Source organism: Poecilia reticulata, chromosome 5, assembly GCF_904066995.2.
Source record: "Poecilia reticulata chromosome 5, P_reticulata-male-v2, whole genome shotgun sequence".
Taxonomy (NCBI): domain Eukaryota; kingdom Metazoa; phylum Chordata; class Actinopteri; order Cyprinodontiformes; family Poeciliidae; genus Poecilia; species Poecilia reticulata.
This window is the reverse complement of record NC_088834.1, coordinates 26,257,013-26,279,099: the sequence shown is the minus strand read 5'-3', so window position 1 is coordinate 26,279,099 and position 22,087 is coordinate 26,257,013. Positions and strand designations below refer to the sequence as shown.

Here is a 22,087-nt window from a genome sequence, read left to right as displayed (position 1 = left end):
AATAGCGCAAACCGCCAGCATCCGCCAAGTTAAGGTTGCAAAAACAATAGCCTATGCTCCGCAAAAAGAAGAAGAAAAAAAAAAGTAAAGAAAGATTGGAAAGCTCTCGAGTATTTTTAGCTTGTAGCCATTCAGCCATATGTATCTGTTTATTTCATGCTATTTTTGGGGTTGCACTTTTTTTATTGGCAAGTGAGGACACAATATTTCTTATTTGCTCTGAGACGTCCTCTCCGTTTCAACACCATCTCCCTCTGGAACCGCCTTCACCGCTTACGGCTGGTTTCTGTGTCGGGACTCAGACGTAGGAGCGGACCTGATGTCTGATTAACACCTGGATAGCATCAATTAAAGGATATGTTTCCAGTCTGCCGTTTTTCGCAGATTATTATGTTTTTTTAAGTTACGTATTAAAACATAGGGTTTGTGCTTATGTATAAAGTGCATTTTATACATAAAATGTATGAAATAGATTTTAATACAAATGCATTTTAAAGCAAAAATACATTTTAAAGCAGTGCCGTGCAGAGACCTTTGGAAGGGCGGGGGCTCAAAGTTAAAAAGGGGCACACTGGAAAAGATCTTAAAACACCGTACAACAACATAGCAACATTCTATATTAATCAAGAATCTAATATTTAATTGGACTATATCATAGTCATCATGTGGGGACAATGCAAAGCAAATAGTCTAGTTTCCCCGACAGGCATAATGCTGCTGTTTCTGCTGCTGACAGAGCTGGAGGGCTGAGTAGATCTGAGACTGTTGTTAAACAGACCATAAGAGAAAAGTTTGCTGGTTATGAAATAAGCAAATGTTATGCTATTTTGCTAAATAAGCCCTACTTCTGTTTAACCTCTAACAACTTGGCTGCGCCTGCTTTAAAGAACAAAAGAGCTCTGACAGCTTAACTACATAATTTCTTGATGTTAGCACCTCAGAGATCTAGAACTGTAAGACAGTGATATCAAGGCAAAGAAAACTCTGTGCTGTTAGAGTCCTCCAGGCATTCAGGGGCCCCTATAAATGGTTGAATTGTAATACAGATCATAGATCTAAACTGTAACAGTCATTTATTGAAAATTACAATGCTATAAAATTTTCTTTAATACATTCAATAGAGAAAAAAAATGTAAAAAATAAATAGTACATTTAGGATTTAATGAGGAAGTTTTGTTCACAAGTTTTTTGGCGGATGTTTACGCCTCCTTTTTTCTACAATGACCCTAATATGTTTGTCGTAGTAACCCTACTGAAATAAATCCTTGTTTAATTAAGAACTATAAAGTGAAAGCTGGAATAGCTCAACGCGTGACTTAGTTTTTCTTTCGCGCCTGCGCATTAGTCCTTACACACGGAGCCCTCCAGGGGACATGGGGATTTTTTTTTTTCTTTTGCGTTCCCTCGCAAAAGGTTTTGCGTTCCCTCGCAATAATCTATTCATCAGTTCATGCGGCATAATTGAATACTGAGCCTTTCTTACGGTGGCCGCCGTAATTTCTGCTTTAATACAAGCTTATGTGCGGTTTTTCCATGGACTATTGAGTTATTATCACGGGGTAATAAGTCATTTGATTGTGTCTATTGTGTTCGTCTGAATGGTTTAAAGAGCTGCTTTCAGTGCCGTTCCATCTGAGCCTTTACAGACATAAACATGCAGTAAATAAATCGATTTTCAATCAGTTTTCTGCACCAAAGAGTTAATAATAATAAACACGTTTTCACTGAGGCTCTATAGGAGCCATATGAATTAAATAATTATTGATATGACAGAAGCAGCGGCTTTGACACCTGGTGGTGGGTGTGTCGATGTGGGCGTGACTGTCATGAAGTATGAATGGGAAGGTGACTGGCTGCTGGCTCTATGTGTTTTAGGAAGCGGGTGAGCGAGGTGGTCAGTCCTCGCAAAGTTTGGAGCATAATTAAAATTTAATAAATCGATAATTATGACAGAACAAAGAAGAGGTTTGGAGTTGATTGATACACGGACAGATGAGAATCCCCGAGTTAACCCAGTGAGCCCCTCTACCACCATTAGTTTGCTGTGTTTTATAATAATAAAACGTGATTGTTATTATTAACGCTTTGGTGCAAAAAAAAACTGATTGAAAATCGATTCATTGACTACATGTTTATGTCTGTTAAGGCTAAGATGGAACGGCTCTGAAAAGCAGCCCTTTAAACCATTCAGACAAACACAATAGTGTCATGAGGCGGTGGTTTCCGGTGAGGAGAGACGCAGGCAGGACCCAGGATGTAGCGGGAAATATAAGTATTTATTGAAAAAACAGGAACAACGGGGAACAACACGAGGGAAACTGGCAGCACGGAGACGGAGGAAATAAAACAGACAATCAACAGGGACCATAGACAAACTCTTGACCAGGAATCGACGAGGACTACAACTATCGACAAGGACCCGACGAAGAACACAGACAACAGGTGAGACCAAATACACACGGGGTAATCACGGGAACGAGACACACCTGGGAGACAATCAACGGGGAAAGACACAGAGACAGGACTAACAGGGAACAGGATCACACAGAAACTCAAAAATAAACACATAGAAACACGGATCATGACAAATAGACACAATCAGATGACGATTTACCCCGCAATAATAACTCAATAGTCCATGGAAAAACCTTATAAGCTTGTATTAAAGCAGAAAGTACGGCGGCCACCATAAAAAGGGCTTACAGTATTCAATTATGCCGCATGAACTGATCAGTAGATCATTGCGAGCGAACGCAAAACCTTTTGCGAGGGGACGCAAAAAAAACAAAAAATTCCCCATGTCCCCTGGAGGGCTCCGTACTTACACGCATGCAGGCGGAGTAAAAAGTAGTTCCCATCAAATCCGTCTTTTTAAATCACATTAATTTAGTTTCTTTCTAAGGTGCACTCGTTAAGATACATTATCTAAAGTCACTGAAGTATTGAAAGTATTTATACTTGACTTTGAGAATCGATTTTAAAGCTTAAAGGTCTGATATCGGACGAATAGATATTCCAGTATCAATCCGCACAACACTTTCACCAGTCAAAAAGCGAAGAAGAAGAAGAAGAAAGAGTTCTCTCCATTATTAACGGATTGGTGCATCAGACTCAACTTTACTCGTTGGATTATTAGAAAGCTGTATTTCGATAAAAATGAGGGAAATTCTCCATCTTCAAGCTGGTCAATGTGGCAACCAGATTGGTGCGAAAGTAAGTAAACATTCATTTTTAAAAATGATACCTAAATTCGTTGGGACACCACAACTGAAAAGTTACATTTAGTTTGGGCGGGCTTCTAAATTAGCGTTAGCTAGCTTAGCAAAAAAGAAAAGAAAAAGAGTATAGGTAAGTACTAGCTAAATGACAATATATAGCCATGCAAAATGAAATAGCATGTCATAAATCCATTTTACATTGTTTAACACCGTCTGAAAATTTACATTTAGGTTGAGGCCAAAAGAAAGTTAACATAACCGCCAGCCGTTGGTTTCCATTACTTTCCCGCTCAACCCGTTACTAATCTTCTCTCTTTGGTTGTAGTTCTGGGAGGTAATAAGTGATGAACATGGCATTGACCCAACCGGGGTATACCACGGAGACAGCGACCTGCAGCTCGACCGGATCAACGTTTATTACAACGAGGCATCAGGTTTGTTCACACTTTGCTTCACAGTGCAGTTAGTGGAGGAAGCGCTTTAGCACCTTTACCACAGGTGGGCCGTTACATCGCCTAATTAGATTTTTCAGTGATGCACACAAGTCCAAACTATGAGGCGTTGCCGTGGCGAAGGGGTAGAGCGCGCGACCAAATACAAGGAGGCCTCAGTTCTGGAGGTGGCCCGTCAAGGGTCCGAGTCCCGCCCGATGACCCCTGCCCCATGTCCTCCCCCCCTGTCGCCCTCCTGCCTGGTCAATCCCAAATGAATGAACACACAATTAAAAAAAAAAGCTACCAGTTGCTACCATTTTTCCCGAACTGGTAAAAACGAATTATGAGTGTATATAGGTTTCTGACGATTCTGCTTCAAACAGTTTATACTTCATATTTTCCACAAATCATTTTTGACCCATTCAATAAAAATGTTATCCCGATTTTATTTGTCACCCAGTTAATGATGTTAATGTTTTTGTGTGAATATTGTCTCCCCTCTCTTCTACTAGGGGGGAAATATGTCCCTCGTGCTGTGCTGGTCGACTTGGAGCCAGGCACCATGGACTCTGTGAGGTCTGGACCTTTTGGCCAAGTGTTTAGACCTGATAATTTTGTTTTTGGTATGTATATTTCTGTAAGAATTTAGTTTTGATTTTTAAAAAATGAAACTAACATATATTGGGGTGCCTAACAAAACTGGAGTGTTAATGGTTTACTTTCTCGAATGTTTTCCCATATAAATAAATGAAACTGGATATTTAGTTTGTCAGGATTTTTATAGTAAGCTGACTTTTTAAAAATAAAAAAATTAAATACTTTTATCTGTAACAGGTCAGAGCGGTGCTGGTAATAACTGGGCTAAGGGCCACTACACCGAAGGAGCTGAGCTGGTGGACTCAGTCCTGGATGTGGTGAGAAAGGAGGCAGAGGGCTGCGACTGTCTGCAGGGCTTCCAGCTCACCCACTCCCTGGGAGGAGGCACCGGCTCCGGGATGGGCACGCTCCTCATCAGTAAGATCCGAGAGGAGTACCCAGACCGCATCATGAACACGTTCAGCGTGGTGCCATCACCCAAGGTTTATATCGTCACCTTCCTTAAATAATGGCCCAAACGGGTCCCCTCCTGTCCCAAAATGGTTTTATTTATTTCTTTATGTTGCTTTACTCATCTTATTTGCAGTAAAGAGGTGGTGATGTTTTATTTTATTTCTTATTATTTTATTTATTTATTTATGTTTTTGCCAAGATCATTTTTGTAAAAAAATAAATAAATAAATAAATTTATTTAGGTCATAAATTTAGGGAGGTGATGATGCTTCCTCAAGGTGTCAACACATACTTCAGATTCATGTGTCTCAATGTAAGGCTTTGAAATGTCCTAAATTCACCTAAAAATAGCAAAAATATATTGACTTGTGGGAGTTAAGCTTACCGGTTCACTTGCTTGCTAACTTTTTTTTATGTCCTTGGTGGGTAAGTGTAAATTTGTCGCCATTTGGGTGGACGATATTCGTCTTATGTTGCCAACCCATAAGATTCTGTGTGCTGGGTACAAAAAAGACTGTAGTCAGCAGTTTGTAGTACGAGAAGCACAAAGCTACACATTTCTTTTGTACATTTCTGTTGTGATATGGGTCTTAAATTTCATTCATAGTCATCTTAAAAAGTCTTATATTTGGGTTGGTGAAATTTTCAGAAGTCCTCCTCCCAGCCTTAAACTAGGTTCCATTGTTCTGTCTGTATTCCCCTGCTGGCAGGTGTCGGACACCGTGGTGGAGCCCTACAACGCCACCCTGTCCGTCCACCAGCTGGTGGAGAACACTGACGAGACCTTCTGCATCGACAACGAAGCGCTGTACGACATCTGCTTCCGTACGTTGAAGCTCACCACACCCACCTACGGCGATCTGAACCACCTGGTGTCGGCCACCATGAGCGGCGTCACCACCTGCCTGCGCTTCCCCGGCCAGCTGAACGCCGACCTGAGGAAGCTGGCCGTCAACATGGTGCCGTTCCCCAGACTGCACTTCTTCATGCCAGGCTTCGCGCCGCTGACTAGCCGCGGTAGCCAGCAGTACCGGTGAAGACGCTCAGTCCACCCTTAGATTAGGATTATCCCCCACTTCTTTACATACTTAATTCCAACTGAATGTCTTCTCTTTTCCAAGGGCCCTGACCGTCCCTGAACTCACCATGCAGATGTTCGACGCCAAGAACATGATGGCGGCCTGCGACCCACGCCATGGCCGCTACCTGACAGTGGCAGCCATCTTTCGCGGCCGCATGTCCATGAAGGAGGTGGACGAGCAGATGCTGAACGTTCAGAACAAGAACAGCAGCTACTTCGTCGAGTGGATCCCCAACAACGTGAAGACGGCCGTCTGCGACATCCCGCCGCGCGGCCTCAAGATGTCCGCCACCTTCATCGGAAACAGCACAGCCATCCAGGAGCTGTTCAAGCGCATCTCAGAGCAGTTCACCGCCATGTTCCGCCGCAAGGCCTTCCTTCACTGGTGAGTTAGGGTTAATCAAACGCTAGTCTGTTTGCCTAGAGAGTTTGTTTGGGGAGGTGTGAATGTGCTATCCAACTGATGTGGACCAATAAAGCAAACTGGTCCTCCGAAAAACCTAGGTCTCAATTTGGTTGAATGAACTCTGATGCTGTTCAAATTCATATGTGAATGCAAGCATCCCAGAGACCTCTCCAAAAGCAGGAAGCCAACTTTAACACAGGGCATTCTGGGTAAATGCATCTAAAACAAATGCATTAGCAGAAGAAATGGCTCATGGTCAAAGACAGAAGCGAAATTCTACATCCACTAAAACCTGACGTCGCTCCATTTGTTTACTTTTCATTAAGAAGGAAGTAGCGCTCAGTGTCTACTTCTCAAGTTTCCTTCAGTAGTTTTTTTCCCCTCCTTGATCCAAGGAGAGAAACAGGTTTTTCAACAGGTTTGGTCTTTGACACAGTGCAGTGTGAAAGTGAACCGCACCATCTGAAAATGGAATGAAAAAATATTGCAACTTTGATCCTCAATCTAACCGAGTTTATCAGGTGTACTAAAACAGTGGCGTTCTAGTGCAAGGCATAGATGCTAATGTTGTCTCGTCACAGGTACACTGGCGAGGGCATGGATGAGATGGAGTTCACCGAGGCGGAGAGCAACATGAACGACCTGGTGTCTGAGTACCAGCAGTACCAGGACGCCACGGCCGAGGAGGAGGGCGAGTTTGAAGAGGAGGAAGAAGACATGGCCTAAGCAGCTAATGTGGTGGTTTTGCTCCTGGGCAACATTGTTAGATTTCAGCCTTTCTTTCTTTGTTCAAAGTGTCGAACCAATGACACTTAAGGTGTGATAAATGTCACCAGTTTTGCTTGTTCTAAAAGTTTTAGGATTCCTTTCAGGCCTTGCAGAAAACATGTTAAATATTACATTAGAATTTTTTTTTCTGGAAAATAAATGTATTAACCTGTAATTCTGTCCTGTAGCATTTTGGTTGTTTTGTACATTGAAGCTTTAATCTGTGAGCGGTTTGTTTTTATGTGGTCACTCTTTTTTTTTTTTTTATTGGATTGTGATGATGAGTGTTTTTCTGAATGTTGCAACTCCTCCAGTCTGACCTCCACATTGACCGCTCACAGTACATTTCTGTAAAGCTGTTGTGGTTTCATTGATATCACTACATTAATAACTTGATGGTATGTTCATAGAGTTTTAAATAAAGGTTTTTACCGTGGTACTAAGCTGTGGATTAGTGATTTTGTCAGTTGAAGACATATGAATAAATACTTTAGCAATTCGAGGGGATTTCAACGCTTTCATGTTGAAAATGAAGGAAATAAATCTGGACTTTACGGAGCCTGTGTATAAAGGGGCGACATCTGCTGGCCAAATGGCAGCATTGTATTTAATCGGAGGGAACTTTTGAGCCATATGGAATTAAAGTCCAGCACATGCGCAGTAACATGATGTAATGATCTGAAACAAAAATAAAACTAAACTTAGAATATTTTCAGGTCCATCAAACATGCAACAGCTGAAGTTAGTGATGATCTGCAGAACTGAGGAGATGGGGACATGCTCTTAAAACTATTTTTGGCTCAGTATTTTCACTTAATCGGAGCTACTGAAATATTATGTAAAGTCATACTGCATATAGGTACCATACTCTAAATAAAAACTACAGTACGTTCTTGCTTTGCTATATTGACAAAGTACAACAAAAATATTTCCATTTGAGATTTCTTTCTTTCATTTGTTGCCCAAAATCATCACAGCACCTAATTGTGCACTCAGGATTCATTTTCTCTGTGGACAGACCGCCAAGAAGTAGCTCCTAACTCCATAGTGAAAGTAAAATGTTACATAATTAAATATAAATAGATATAAACATCTGAGAAGTGTGGCGTGCATTTATATCCAGCCCCCCTTTTACTATTAGTTGCATAATCTACAAATCTCCCTGCATGCATAATCCATTACATTTACGTCCTGTTTCTCCATAATTAATTAAAGCTACAGTACTCTGACATGAAATAATCCAGTTCCGTGCTCAGCGCAAAACAGAACAAGCTGAACGTAAATCAGGCGAGCAGCTCGTTTCCCCCCCGCTGCTTCAGATCTTCCTCTCGGAGCAGGAGCGCAGATGACTCATCCGCGCAGATATTCGCCTAATCAAGAGCAGATAATGCATCTAACTTAAAATAGCTGCGGCATGTTAGCCAAATTTATTAAGTATTAAGTGAACAAAGGGTCCGCAGAAAGGATCTGTTCTTCCCTCAGAGGTCAATATCCTGCCCGGGCCTTTGTGCCGCTGTCGCACAATCAGATACCGCCGTCGGGTGACGCAGACTCACTCAGCCGGGCTTTTTACGGGCTGCTGATGCTTGTAATTACGCTGAGCACGGCTGATATCAGCACTGAAATGAGGAGGAAGCGTGATCATCACATTGGATTTAATTGAACAAGTTTTTTTTTGTTTTTGTTTTTCTTTCAATTTAAGATCACACATGCAAACACGAGAGACGTCGTTTCACACCACAGTGCAAACAAAACGTCAGCCACCAATGTTCACAGCATCGAGCGGGTACGTGGGCACACGCACGTCACTCTGGTTATTTGGACTCCAAGTCAGTAAATGTGGTGAAGTTTAAGTTATTTAGCATAAGTAGAAAAAGTTGCACAGAACAAAACACGGATCGTAGCAACAGGATTCACCCCAAGCTGAGTTAGTTTGAAACAAAGATTTATGTTACAAAGTCTCGTTTTAGTGATTTTTTTCCCAGAGCCGGTCCAAGGTTGAATGAGGCCTTGAGCAGAATGTGATTTGGGGGCCAAGCTTCCTGTCAAACCCACCTTCAAAAAGACATGTTAAGGTCTTTTTGAAATGGAAAATGTTTACGACACCAATAACTTTTGTTTGTTTTTTTAAATGCAGTTTTTTTGCTCTTATTTTACAATAAAAATTGTTTTGCTTATTTTTTTACCTTTTTGTCTGTTTGAAATAAATAAATATTCTCACAAATTTAGAAAAAACAAACAAACAACATTTTTGTACATGCCGATACATTGAACTTGATTATTCTGGCTTGTTCTGAACTTGAACATTTCCTAATTATTTTCAAACAAAACAATTGAATTTTTAAAAGTTTTATTGCTCTGGAAATTCCAATTTGTGTTTTAAACTTAAAATGTGTTTACATTTTATTTTAAACATTCGCAACACAGTAATTCTAAGTACTAAAAGATCTAATCTTTAAAACTGACGCATTCCTTTTGTGGTTTCGAAGCCTGAGCTGCGCCTTGCTTCGCTTGTGCCTCGGGCCGGCTCTGGGTTTCCGTCCCTCCGGCTCTTTTCATTTCCTCTTGCCAATCCTCGCCATGAGTTCCGCGTTGGCCGCTGCCTTGGTCCTCATGTCCTGGTTCTTGGCGAGGTCTATGAGGACACTGAGGATGCTGGTGGGGACATCCAGGGACAGGGCGAAGCGGGAGCCCTGCTGGGCTCTCTTCGGCACCCGGGACACGGGGCGCGGGGCTCTGGCCTGCCGCAGCACCAGGTGATGCTCCGAACGGAGCAGTGAGTTCAACACGCCGTCGCGGTTCAGGAAGTCGACGGCCAGGACGTCTCTTTGCGTGTCCTCATCGAGCCGGGCGAGGGCCGGGCGGCTCACCTGGCCCTGAACGCAGCAGGGCAGCAGCAGAGCCAGGCAGAGACACACACACACTCTCCTCATGGTGAACACGTCTGCAAGAAGAGAGAGAGACACACACACAGAGAGAGAGAGACACACAGAGAGAGACACACAGAGAGACAGAGAGAGAGAGACACACAGAGAGACAGAGAGAGACAGAGAGAGAGACACACACAGAGAGACAGAGAGAGAGAGACACACAGAGAGACAGAGAGACACAGAGAGAGAGACAGAGAGAGAGAGACACACAGAGAGACAGAGAGAGAGACACACACATAGAGGCGGTTTCAAATTTTGTAAAATTTGACCAGAACTTTGCTCTTTCAAGTCTTCTATAAGCGCACCAGCAGCTCCGTCCCTACTGTGCTTTTTGTGCAAGTGACTCCAATTAAAAAAAAAAAAAAAATTAAATGTACTGTACTGATAGAATCTAATTTGATATAAAAAGCAACAGCTTTTTATATAAATAATAATTTTTGCTTTCTTTTCCCATTTTTTTCTACATACCGTAAATGTGCCAAGTTTTATACATTACAAAGAAAATAAATTCCACTACCTGACAGTTTTTAATGAATTTGCACACACACAAAAACAAAAAACAACTCCTGGAACAGAGTTGTTTTTTTTTGGAGAAATCAGTGTTTCTCCAAAGTTTTAGAAAAAATAGTTTCTATGAGATAGCAGGGGGAAAAAAACACTTTTGTTGTCGTTTTTGGTTTGACAGAACTGCAATATAAAAGGTTAACACTTCTTAAAAGTTATTGATAGTTTCAAATGATCCAATTCATAAAAAAAACACATATGTAGATACATTTTTTTTTTTTTTCTACGACAAGCTTTTAGTTTGCGTGTCGAATGAGAGCAGGATTCTGGATCTTCCAGGTTCAGAAAACGTTCGAAAAATGCAAAACCATCTTCAACTCTTATCCAACTTCACATCCACAAAGGTCACGAAAGCAGAGGACACTCGGCACTCACTCAGGAGGGAAAAGCTGACGGCGTATAACCAGGAGGCACCTGTTGCTCCTCTTGCGGTGATCAGATCACCTCCCAGTGAATCTGCAGCGTCCTCCTCCTTCTTCTTCCGGCCTGTCAGATCTTCCTCTCCACTTGCTCGTCCTCAGCCTCTCCGGTCTTCCTCTGATCCGGTGCGTCCATCCCCTCTCTGTTTATCTCTCACACCCGGGCGCCCGCCCCTCTTTTCACTTCCTCTGCACTCCAATCGCCGTCTTTCTCTTTCTAAAAATAAACATGATGCTAATCGCAGAGTGGCTTTGCTTTTAATTAGTTGGATATCTGCTCCGGTTTGGAGGCAGAGCGCACAGCCACGTCAGGTTGCACATGTTTCGTGCGAGATGTTGATTTGACAGCTGAGAGATGCAGCGAGGGTGTGATTTCTGTTGTGGGTTATATAACCGTATAGGGAAAAGGGTGTGGAGAAGCAGATTTGAAATAAATATGTATCTAATCACTTTGGGCATTCTTATAGATGAATGTGGGGAATTGCAGCATGCGAGTGTCCCAACATTAATAACAAAAGTTAAACTTTTTGCACATTTTTTTCATGTTTTTTTGCTGGAATTTTCTGTTAAAAATCAGAAAAGCGTTTGTATTCCCCCCCTTCTTACAGTGATACACTTAAATAATATAACAACAATAATCTTAATTGCTTCTGGAAGTGACCTCATCTCTATCCTGTTTGAGGCTCAGAGAACATTACCAGCATTTGCAACTATACAAACCGGAGAAAATATTAGTGAAATTAAAAAAAGAAAAAAAAAATACCACGAGAGAAGAGCTGCAGTTCAAAGCATCTTTAAATGCTGTGATCAGCGTCATAGAATCTTTTCAATCCAGTCTGGGGCAGAATGGCCTAGTCAAGGGTCTAGACCTCAATCCAAATGTTTATCTTTAGCAAAACGTAATAAATGCTGATTATAGATTTAGCTATAGATATGTAAAATTGGTATACCAGAACAGACTTGCAGCTGCATGCCTCACTTTTCAAGTTAAAAAAGAAAAAAAAACGCACTACTTTTATTGTTTTGCGCTGTTTATTGCGTCCCAAACAACGCGATGAAATACATTAGTGCGTAATTACAACGTCAACAAAATGTGACGTTGTAATGCAGCATCAGAGACTCAACTCCCGACGAGAACAAGGAGAAGGAAGAGGCTGCAGGCCCAGAAAAGAAACCCAGCGCGTCTCGAGTCACCTCACCTCTACCCCATCAAAGGCCTTCTCCTCATCTCACTAACGACACAGAACGGTAACAAAATCCAAACCCCGCAGCGCCGGGGGATGATCTCAGTAACATCAGTGCGGTGAATTAACGCAGTGGGTCGGACCAGCAACATGTCTGCCATCGATCCATCAGAACCTGAGGAAACTCCACCATCAGTGTGAAGGATAAAGTTTGGAGCACCGGGTTTTATCGTGAGATTTTAATGTTAATTATTGCTCTGAGTGACTGTATTCTAATAACTGTTCTTTTAGTGGGAGAGAATGTGAATGAAAGTTATTCAGCTTTATTTTATAACCGCTTCTAACATTTTTACGCTACAGAAGATCCACTTTAATCTGTTTAGGAAATAGCAATGATCTTTTCTAATTCAAGACTAGCTTGAACTATAGAAAAGTAAAAATAACCTCCCTGCTCAATCTACCAGCATTAATGAAAATGAAATTTAAAAAATACCAAGAGAGAACACCAGGACGTAAGAGCAAAAACTAGCAGTGATGAATCCTCTAGTGTCAAAATAACCTCCAGTGACAATTCAAAAATAATATATATATATATATACATATATGTATATATAATTTCCCCGCCCGTCTCCTGTGCATCAGAACGATTGGCCGTGATTAGTCACACAATATGACATTAACCTGTAAATTAAAATTCCTCCATGCAATATATATATATGGGAATATTTATATGGGAAGACTGCTAGAGTGATAGTTAGCTACATGCTAACAGCTCAATTTCCAGGCAGTAGAGAAAATATTCCAGTTCGACGTCTCCAGCAGGACACAGTCAGTTGCTGTCGAGTTCTGCTGATCCGCTTCATCTTTAAATCTGTCGGCTGTGGTTAGAAAGCCAGGCTGATCTGGGAAGTACCAAGTATCACCTGAACTTTTGAGATGTTAATCAGATGCTCCCAGTGGTAAAAAACCCTCCCCCCAAATAAAAACACATTATTGTCCAAAGTAAAGAAAAATAAAATCCTCCAGCTGCACACCGGTTGAGTTTGCCATTTTTGAATTGAGGTCAAGGAATAAAACAATTCACTAAAGCTGTATTGTTTTTATTTGTGTCTTAACGACAACTTCTGGTATGTACAATAGTGGACAGAAAACAAATGTTTACAGAATGTATAAATATTCTCTCGTTATCCCAACTTGGATACTGGCTGAATTGAATTACGAAGTTAATAATCAAGAATTTACGTTTGTCCTCGCTGCAAGTTTCTCAACAATGTTTCAGATGGCAAGTGCCTGAAAAGTACAATCAACACACGGAGAATATTTGAGAGACTCTGACCGGCTGCTTCCCCGACGGGTAACTAAGATACAGAATGGGTGAGATGAGAGGAGGACCCTCGGGTGACAGAAGAAAAGGTAGTTAGGACGAAATGAAGAGAAGCGGATGTTTTCCTAGAACCGGAGCCAGTACATGGCGCTGCGCATCCTGTTGTAGTCCGGTAGCTGCTCGATGGGACCTGGTGGAGACGAGGACGGGACAGGTTAGAGCGCGTACAGCGGTACCCGGTTCTGATCCTACAAGAACAGGAAGGGTGGAGAGCTCACCGACAGCAGCCACGGCAGGACACTTATCGTAGATGTATTTGGAGCAGATGTCGCGCACCATCCTGGGAGTTACAGCCTGGAAGACGAGAAGAGGAAGAGAAAACTCTTCAGACTGGAAAGTTTTGAGTTGTAAAAAAAAAAAGGCACCGCAGCGTGCTGTGGAAAGACGGCTCACATCGATCCGGGCGTCCCACTCTGCTAGAGGAATACGACGTCCGTAGTTCAGGACGTGTCTGCCGATGTCGTCACAAATCGGTGTTGTGCCTACGAGATGGAGTGGTTGTTAGCTTAGATTGATGTGCGGCGTGTAGACTGAATTGTAGACATCCACGATAGCAAACCTGTAGCTCTGGGGCCACATTTAGTGTGTGTGAGTTTAGCTTTCTATTTAAGATTTCTCTAGCATATTCTTATTACTAACAGGCCTTATGAGAGTCAAAGCTCTGCTCTAATGTGGTGAACCTCCTTCTATAAGGCTATGGATTAGGATTGGAGGTTTGGTGTGAACTAACCTTTGGCTAAAGTTTGGAATATGCTGCTAATCGTTAGGGTAAGAATGGAAGTCAATACATTTGCTGAAATAAAACATCCTACCAAGTATATGTGGTCTAGTTTCTACTGCAAATATCCTAGTATACTTGAAATTAGACAAAAACTAACAAGTAAACAATTAGCAGGATGAAGAAGCTTGTTTTAAGTCAATAATTCCTTAATGTTAATGAAAATGTACTAGCTACACGATAAATAATCTGCCAGTTAAACAGGACATTTTCCCCACATAATAAGTTAAAATCTCTTGTTCCACTGGCAGATTATTAATCTTATAATACAGTTTCATTAATATTAAGGAATTATTTACAAACTCACATATTTTACTATAGTTACTTGTAAGTTAGTTTTATCTAATCTTTTTGAAGATTCATGAAGGTTTCACAGCTCAAGACTATTTATTTAACAGTAAGTGAAACAAAAATCATTGTCTAGATAGTAAAGGCAGCAGGAGAGAGACCACGGTACCATTGAGCTGTGCAATCAGACTGGCCTTCAGAGCGTTTTGGGCTCTAATGACATCACTGTCTGTGACCGTGGTGCAAAGGTTCATCCTGCAGAGACAAAACAAGGCAGGAACCACATGAAGTACAAGCACTCCTCGTATAACCAGCAGGATTAATCCACCTCTCCGACTCTGGATTAAACGATCTCGGATCGGTTCTTCACCAGGCGTTCTGGGTCCAGTGCATCATGTCGTCGATGTGGTGCTTGTCGGTCACAAAGTGGATGCCCAGCAGGCCGGTGTCGCTGTAGGCAGAGTGGAAGGCCTGGAAGCTGTGGCACAGGTTGTCCTCCACCGCCAGGCGAGCCAGACGGCTGCTCAGGTGCTGAGAGAGAGAGAGAGAGAGACGCATGTCAGACCAAAGACATGCAAAGAAATTGATGACACCCAACAATCCATGACGTAAACGATGCTCAGCAGGTGTGTTCCTCCCGACAGGTCCGGAGGCAGAGGGAAGACCCCTGACTCAGGTTTTTAGACAGGCAATGCTTTACCCCTCCATAATGGCCACTCAGGACATGGAGAGTCCCGAGTGGGCAAAGCTTAAAGGGGATTTTCTTTTTTCCCACCAAGTCATGAGATGTTACTGTTCTCACTACCAGAGGAAAGACAGAAAGAAAACAGATGTTCACCCACCTTTCCACCCCCGTAGGTGAGGTCATAGCTGCCAACGATGGCGTTGGCGACCATAAGGGGAACGATGTCGGGGCTGGAAACACTGGCGCCCTCCACGGCGATGGCGATGTGCGCCAGGGGAAGACCGTCGTCCCGCATGCGGATCTGAACAAGACAAAGATTTTACTGTAAACGTTCCAGTCAATAAGGATGCAAAGGTACTAAAGCGTCACCAATATTTCTCATCAAAGTCTGACGAGCAAAGAGCCACACAGCTGCTGTCAGTCTGTGACGGCGCCCGGCGAAAGTATTCACACCCACTGAACATTTATACATCATGCCTTCGCTACAACCAAAAACTCTAATGTGGAAATAATCTAATAATTCAGTGAGATGAAACATGCTGGTCAGACTGAAAGATTAACCCAAATATCTCACAGATATGAATAATTCTGTGCTTAGTATTATTATAATTGTCTAACTGAATATACTTGAGGATTTTTGGGGAATGTTTATTTTCGGTGTCTCACCTCGCTGCCAGTGAACCGGCAGGGAGACAAGACGGGGACGGCGTCTCCCTCATACTGAAAGGAAAGTCCACTAAAATGAGACTTGGCCATGCCCACCAGCTCGTCGTGTTTCACACCTGTAGATGAGGCGTATGTTAAAAACATTAAAACTCTGGGTCCCACCGCCATCAAACAGGAGACGGGAGCTGCGGACCCACCTCCTGCGGCCGCCAGCACCATCCGGGGGCCTTTGTAATGGCTGCTGACGTAATCCACCAAGTCCTGACGGGTCAGGTTCCTTACAGCGATCAACACAAGAAGCAGTGTTCATTTTGGCAGCCATGTTGTCTCTGTCATCAGTGTCTTTAGCTATGTTACGATGAATAATGTAGCAGCTGGACTCAATAATGAGCTACGTCCACAAAAAGAGCAGCTTCAGTGGCGCCGTTATTCTAGTGGAAAGAATATTTAATACCAGGGTTTGAACACTTTTCACACCGTAAAACATTTACGGTGTTTTCAAACGTTTCCAGCACCACGATTTGGAGATATAAACAATACAGGTGAAGTAAAAAATTATAATAATAATTTCACCATTATATGACATTTATTACCGTTATTAAAAATGTTTTACGGTGGTATTCTACGTTCTACAGCAGGAACAAGGTAAACTAAAATATAGGTTTCTGTTTGCAATGTTTCTCTCACTCATCCTGTAGGCACATGAACACAATACTGACTTAAAAAATCTCCCAATTTCAATAACGTTGTATAAGGTACAAAATATAACAATCAATAAATCATTAGGAGTAATACATGTGAATGACATTGAAACAATCTAATCAAACTGTGTTAAGGTAAATGACCTTTTTGTTCAAATTAAATACTAATAATATTCAAAGTTACAAAAAAAACGCTAAACCTCCTCACAAAGTTTTCAAACATTTAGCAGATAGAAATAATTGAGTTCATCCTAACAAACCTAAAGCACAAAAAGTTAAGTTTGATTTAACTTCAGACTGAGAAAAAAAAAAAGTGTCTTTCTATTAAGTGGAAAAGAAATCTGGCTTTGTCTGTAACTGTAATCAGCTTTAGGCTTTTAGATTGATTAAAAGCTTGATATTCAAACTGTGCAGTTTGAATATCAAGGACTTTATACAGAATTCAAGCACTTTCCAAACCTTGAAAAAAACCTAAATGAAATTCAAGCGTTTTTAGGGATTTCCAGCCATAACTCTGTAAACCCCGACTACGTGAGCAGAAAGCGCCCCGTCCCTCCTACCTGGCGTTGCTGGACGGCCCCAGCACGCTCTGTCCTAGCGGCGTCCCCTGGAAGGCTGTGGCGTGCAGCAGGTCCAGACAGACTTCCTGCAGGTTGCCCTCCACCTCCTCCATCTCCCGCAGCACCACGCTCCTCTGCTGCTCGATGTCCGCCTCGTTCAGCGTGCAGCTCTGCACCACGTCTGACAGCAGCTCCAGAGCTGGAGACCAAGGGTCAGTTAGTGGTCGGGATTTGAGGCGATGATTTAATGTGATCGTTCCAAATCGCTAAAACATTTCATGGCTTCTAGGAGGTTTGTTTTCTCACCTATAGGAAGGTCTTTGGTGAAGGTCTTCATGTAGAAAGCAGTGTGCTCCCTGGAGGTGTAGGCACTCAGGTGAGCACCCATAGACTCCACCTGCTGCTCCAGGGCGGTTTGGGGGTGCTTCTTTGTTCCCTGCCGAAAATCGATTTGTACACTTTTAGTTGGGATCGCTGCATCCTGGCCGATGCTTGGTCTTTGGCTCCCCCTACTGTCACTGAGTTTAACATCACAGGCTAAAGAAAATCTCTGAACCTTGTGGATGGGAACTGATGGAGCCTAAAAGTATCAGGAGAAGCCATCAAAATCTAGAGGAGGTGCAAGTACATGACCCAGCAAGAATAGGACTATGTTTTCTGATAAAGACAGACTTTAATAGAGGAAAATGTAACGTCTTCTTTTTTTTCCTGATATACAATATGGCCCAAGTGTAAAACAGAAAAAAAAATATGTAGCAGAATTTCACTAATTGGACACTGAACACACTAAACCTCAGCAATAAAGAGACTCTTCCTTGTGGAAAGTGTGACTGAGTTAAAAGAAATAAAAATAAATAAATCTAAGTAACTTTCAGAATTGATAAGTCATTTAAAAATGAAGTCAGATCAGAACTGTAATTTCCACGACGTGTCAACACATGCCAGTAGTTCACTGCTATGTAAGAGAGTGGGACAGCTTCAGCTTAATGTATTGCGGGAAGTTCACACTTTTTAGCTGGATTTGGAAAAGTTGGCAGCCTTTTAGGCATCTTAGAGTTAAACTAAGAATCATTCTCATTCTCTAGATTAGCGGTTCTCAACGTGGGCGGTACCGCCCCCCCAGGGGGCGTTCAGAGGACGGCAGGGGGCGCTGGCGGACATTTTTACAAAAGGGGGCGCTGGGATTCCTTTGGGGGGCGTTTGGTCGAAGATAAACTTTACACTTTATAAGCACAACAATGCCAGTTTAGACTTTGAGCAACTTTCTAAGACTATATTGCGTAACATTAAAACATGCTTGGCTGCAACGTTATTGATAGCAGTTCTCCTTCTATTCAGTGTTTGTAGCTTCTTGGCGCAGCTCCTCTCCTGCTACTGGTAGCTTCACCGAATCAGTTCAGCGTTACACCGGCTGATGGCGTTGCTGTGATTCATGTCAAAGCAGCAACTTATATTAAAAAGCGTTGTATTTCCGTTTGAAGGTTGCACGCTTCCATGGAAGGCTAACAGAAAATCGCTCTTATAAACATGTAATTACTAAAAATCACAAAAATCAACCCTCACTTTGTATCCCTCTGAAAAACGAACCCATTTAAATAAAGAAATCCCTCCATGGGTGATACCACGATAGAGAGCGTTCATTTTTAATCAATGTTTCTGTCTCATATTTGTATGACATTAAAAGGACCTGTAACTTTTGTGTTTCCACTGAAAGCTCTGGTTTGCACAATAAATGCCATGTGGGTGAAATTTTATGTATGATACTCTGATGTCCCATTCTCCTGAAGGCAGCACAGAGCTGCACCACCAGAAACCGACAGAAACACTGAAGAGAAGAAGAGTTACAGGTCACTACTGTAACTACAGGTCACTGTAGTTACAGTTCTATCCATGTTTTAATGTTGCAGAGCTCAGTCGTTTTGCAAATAGATCAAAGTTTAAACTGGCATTGTTTGTACATCTTTTATCAGGTCATTTTGTGGAATATTTAACAACTAGAAAATGGCAAACAAGAACATTTTTTCCACTCTGATTGGCTGCTCTTAGGCCTACCATTTTTAACTTGAATGTTCATTGCATTTTTTGTAGATACCTGTGAAAATAATTTCTATTCCCATGGCTTTTTTGTTCTCTGAGAAATTATTTTTGATGATAAATACAGAAACAAGCATACAAATCAAAACATCTACAATAGTGATAGTAATATGAATAATAACATAATAATCAGTGCAAAGTAGCCTACAAATTATTTGGTGGGGGGCAGTGAGGGACCTGGATAAAGGCTAGGGGGTTGCTGGCCCAAAAAAGGTTGAGAAACACTGGTCTAGAGAGTACATGATGCTAACCATGCTAATCACTAACAGATGCCAAAAACTGTTAATTCCATGATCATTTTCTCTTTGTTTTAGAATATTAAGACGACATTTTACAGCAACAGGTCTCACATACACTCATATCATGCTCATGACAGTAACAACTACATAAAAATATTCTGAATGCTGCTCTTATAGCTTGTCATTTTACTTTTCTTACCCAGAAATCAGAACAAAATTAACAGGTCACTAAAATCTTATTCTCTTATTTCCTATTCTGATCCAAGTTTACACATTTATTTTTTAAACTGCAGCATAAATGCAGTCAAGGAAATGTAAATTGTGATGTTTTGACCTCATATCCAACTTTACTGCTGTTGCAGGGCTGTTTCAGACAACAAAATGTCATTAAAAAGAGTCAAATGAATAAATACATACAGTATATTGACATGCAACAAACATATATTTTACTTAATCTGGCCAAAAAGTCTTATTTTAAACGTTGAGTGATGACTCCACCTTGAAAGCCATGTGCTCCAGGAAAAAGCCCACTCCGTTGTTCTTCTCGCTCTCATAGCGGCTGCCAGCGCTGATCCAAACTCCAACCTGTGAAGGTGAGATGAGGTCAGAGGTTAGGTTGTTGATGTCCATTATGTACGTTAACACTGTCTCGGCTGGGACAGGGGACTAAAAGGACAAATGAATATGCTCTTACGGTGCAAGTTGAATGTCCTGTGTCCTCAGATGCAATTCTCAGACCGTTGTCCAGAACAGAGACGTGGGTTTCAGGGGCTCCTGCCAGGCTCTGGGCATAGCTGACCGACGCCTGTCCACGTCTCAAAGACAGCAGGATGGGCTACAATTTGCAAAAAAATTAAAAACTTTTAATTGTATTTTTGAATTAGGTTCAAAATTATATTTTCGACTCATCTCTTTTCTGGGTGTTACTGGTTGCAGTTTAGAAATACCCTAATGAAAACATAAACATACCCAGAATATTATGAGCATTTTTTTTCATTCTAGTTAGGGAAATAGATGAGAGTAATTTTTTGAAAATTTTATTTTAACTTACTTTATTTACTTATAGATGAAGACAACCTAAAACAAACCAAATTTTGTTTTTAACCATTTATCTACTGAATATCAACTGATTAGATGTGCGAGTATAGATCTGATTAACCAGCTCAAATCCATATTCCATCAAAAGCATGACAAAAACACACATTAATACCTAAAATTTAGATTTAACAATGTTGGAATGATATATTTTTGTCTACAGGCTAAATATCCATCAGTATTTCTAGTTGCTATTTTCAATTATTAAAACAGCATATTTAAAAGCACTGACTGTTTCCTTATGGCGGACTAAACAATTATACAACAATTGGTGGCACTTTCTTGGTGGTGCCACACCAAGAAAGTGCCACAATTTTTAACAATCATAAAATTGTTATGATTTTAACCCGTAATCATAACAATTTTCTTAAGGTAATACCATAGTATTACCTTAAGAAAATTACCGAAAATTACCTTAACAATTTTCTTAAGTTAATACCATAGTATTACCTTAAGAAAATTGTTATGATTACGGGTTAAAACCTTTCGGTTTTCAATGTAAATGAGGGACATAACCCCCCCCCCCAGGAAATAATAGTTAACCTAAAGGTATGATCATATGGAAGTGTTGACAAGACACGATCTAACCAATTACTATTCACAAAAAACAGTCCAAAGTAGAAAACATATTTTCAATCTCTGCGGTTTTCGATCTCGATTTCATGTTCTGCCTTTGCCATGCAAGTACAGTCACCTATTTTAATTACAGAAATGTAACGGTGCATAAAAAGTAGACGCTGCTCCACTAGTTTCGGCGTAAACATGAGTGGGATTCAATAACATTCTCAGTCATTTTGTTTTTTTTTCAAAGTTACTGTCCAAACAAAGCATACAGAGCAAAGAGTTAGAATTTGCCTTTTACAAGTCACAATGCTAACGCTGCCACCCAGGAAGCTGAGGACAGGGGAGGACAAACAGAAGTTATTACAATAACTGACTTCGTGGAGGACAACAAACAACGAAAACAACCGGTATCCCTATTAAATAAACTGGACATTGCGTTATAATAAGAAGTTAAAAGTCGTGTAGCTCCATTTGGTAATTGACCTTGCATTCACTGTTAGCTAAACGATGCTAACCGGTTAGCAACTCGGCACAGCTAGCTCGACCATCACACCGGTCTGGCCGTTACACTTCCGGTTATTTAGTTCAGCAATAGCAACACTGCTCAGCTAAAACATCTACTAATTAAAAGTCTGTCGAAACACTCACACTGCGGGTTTTGGCGAGGACTCGCCCCACGGTGCTCCCTACTCGGCACACGGACGCCGCCATTTCTAAACTCGGTGAGAAGGCTGTCGCCACTTCGCTCTTCTTCTTCTTCTTCCGGCTGAAAGAAAGTGATCTTCAACTTTTCGATGGTACTGCCACCACATGTCCAGTGTGTGTACTGAACCTAAAAAAATGTAATATTCCTTAAAATTGCAATTCTTTTAGCGCTGATACTGAGATCATTCTGCTCCAAAAAGTTAAAATTTATTAAAATTCCCTACACAAAAATATCAACGTGGTTTCATTAAACCCCTGAGCTCTTTCACTTTTT

General features: G+C 41.4%; 3 protein-coding genes across 3 annotated transcripts; 1 reads left to right on the top strand and 2 right to left on the bottom strand.

The window, feature by feature from the left end:
• The first annotated feature begins 3,030 nt into the window (after positions 1 to 3,030).
• LOC103465067 (tubulin beta-4 chain-like) lies at positions 3,031 to 7,396 on the top strand. The gene is made up of 7 exons (XM_008409611.3): positions 3,031 to 3,213; positions 3,544 to 3,652; positions 4,165 to 4,275; positions 4,487 to 4,731; positions 5,413 to 5,735; positions 5,824 to 6,168; positions 6,771 to 7,396. Exons 1-7 carry the CDS (start codon positions 3,157 to 3,159, stop codon positions 6,913 to 6,915), a joined length of 1,335 nt encoding a protein of 444 aa, XP_008407833.1. The 5' UTR covers positions 3,031 to 3,156; the 3' UTR covers positions 6,916 to 7,396.
• A 1,202-nt stretch (positions 7,397 to 8,598) lies between these two features.
• LOC145551746 (uncharacterized) lies at positions 8,599 to 13,024 on the bottom strand. The gene is made up of 2 exons (XM_081607374.1): positions 10,827 to 13,024; positions 8,599 to 9,901 (listed from the first exon to the last, which is right to left on the bottom strand). Exon 2 carries the CDS (start codon positions 9,888 to 9,890, stop codon positions 9,513 to 9,515), a length of 378 nt encoding a protein of 125 aa, XP_081463500.1. The 5' UTR covers positions 9,891 to 9,901; positions 10,827 to 13,024; the 3' UTR covers positions 8,599 to 9,512.
• A 114-nt stretch (positions 13,025 to 13,138) lies between these two features.
• Positions 13,139 to 21,915, bottom strand: uqcrc1 (ubiquinol-cytochrome c reductase core protein 1). The gene is made up of 13 exons (XM_008409609.2): positions 21,757 to 21,915; positions 20,144 to 20,284; positions 19,948 to 20,034; positions 17,423 to 17,552; positions 17,117 to 17,315; positions 16,053 to 16,132; positions 15,856 to 15,971; positions 15,347 to 15,490; positions 14,875 to 15,035; positions 14,674 to 14,759; positions 13,832 to 13,920; positions 13,657 to 13,732; positions 13,139 to 13,568 (listed from the first exon to the last, which is right to left on the bottom strand). The coding sequence occupies exons 1-13, from the start codon at positions 21,817 to 21,819 to the stop codon at positions 13,504 to 13,506; spliced, it is 1,437 nt and encodes a 478-aa protein (XP_008407831.2). The 5' UTR covers positions 21,820 to 21,915; the 3' UTR covers positions 13,139 to 13,503.
• Positions 21,916 to 22,087: the final 172 nt, after the last annotated feature.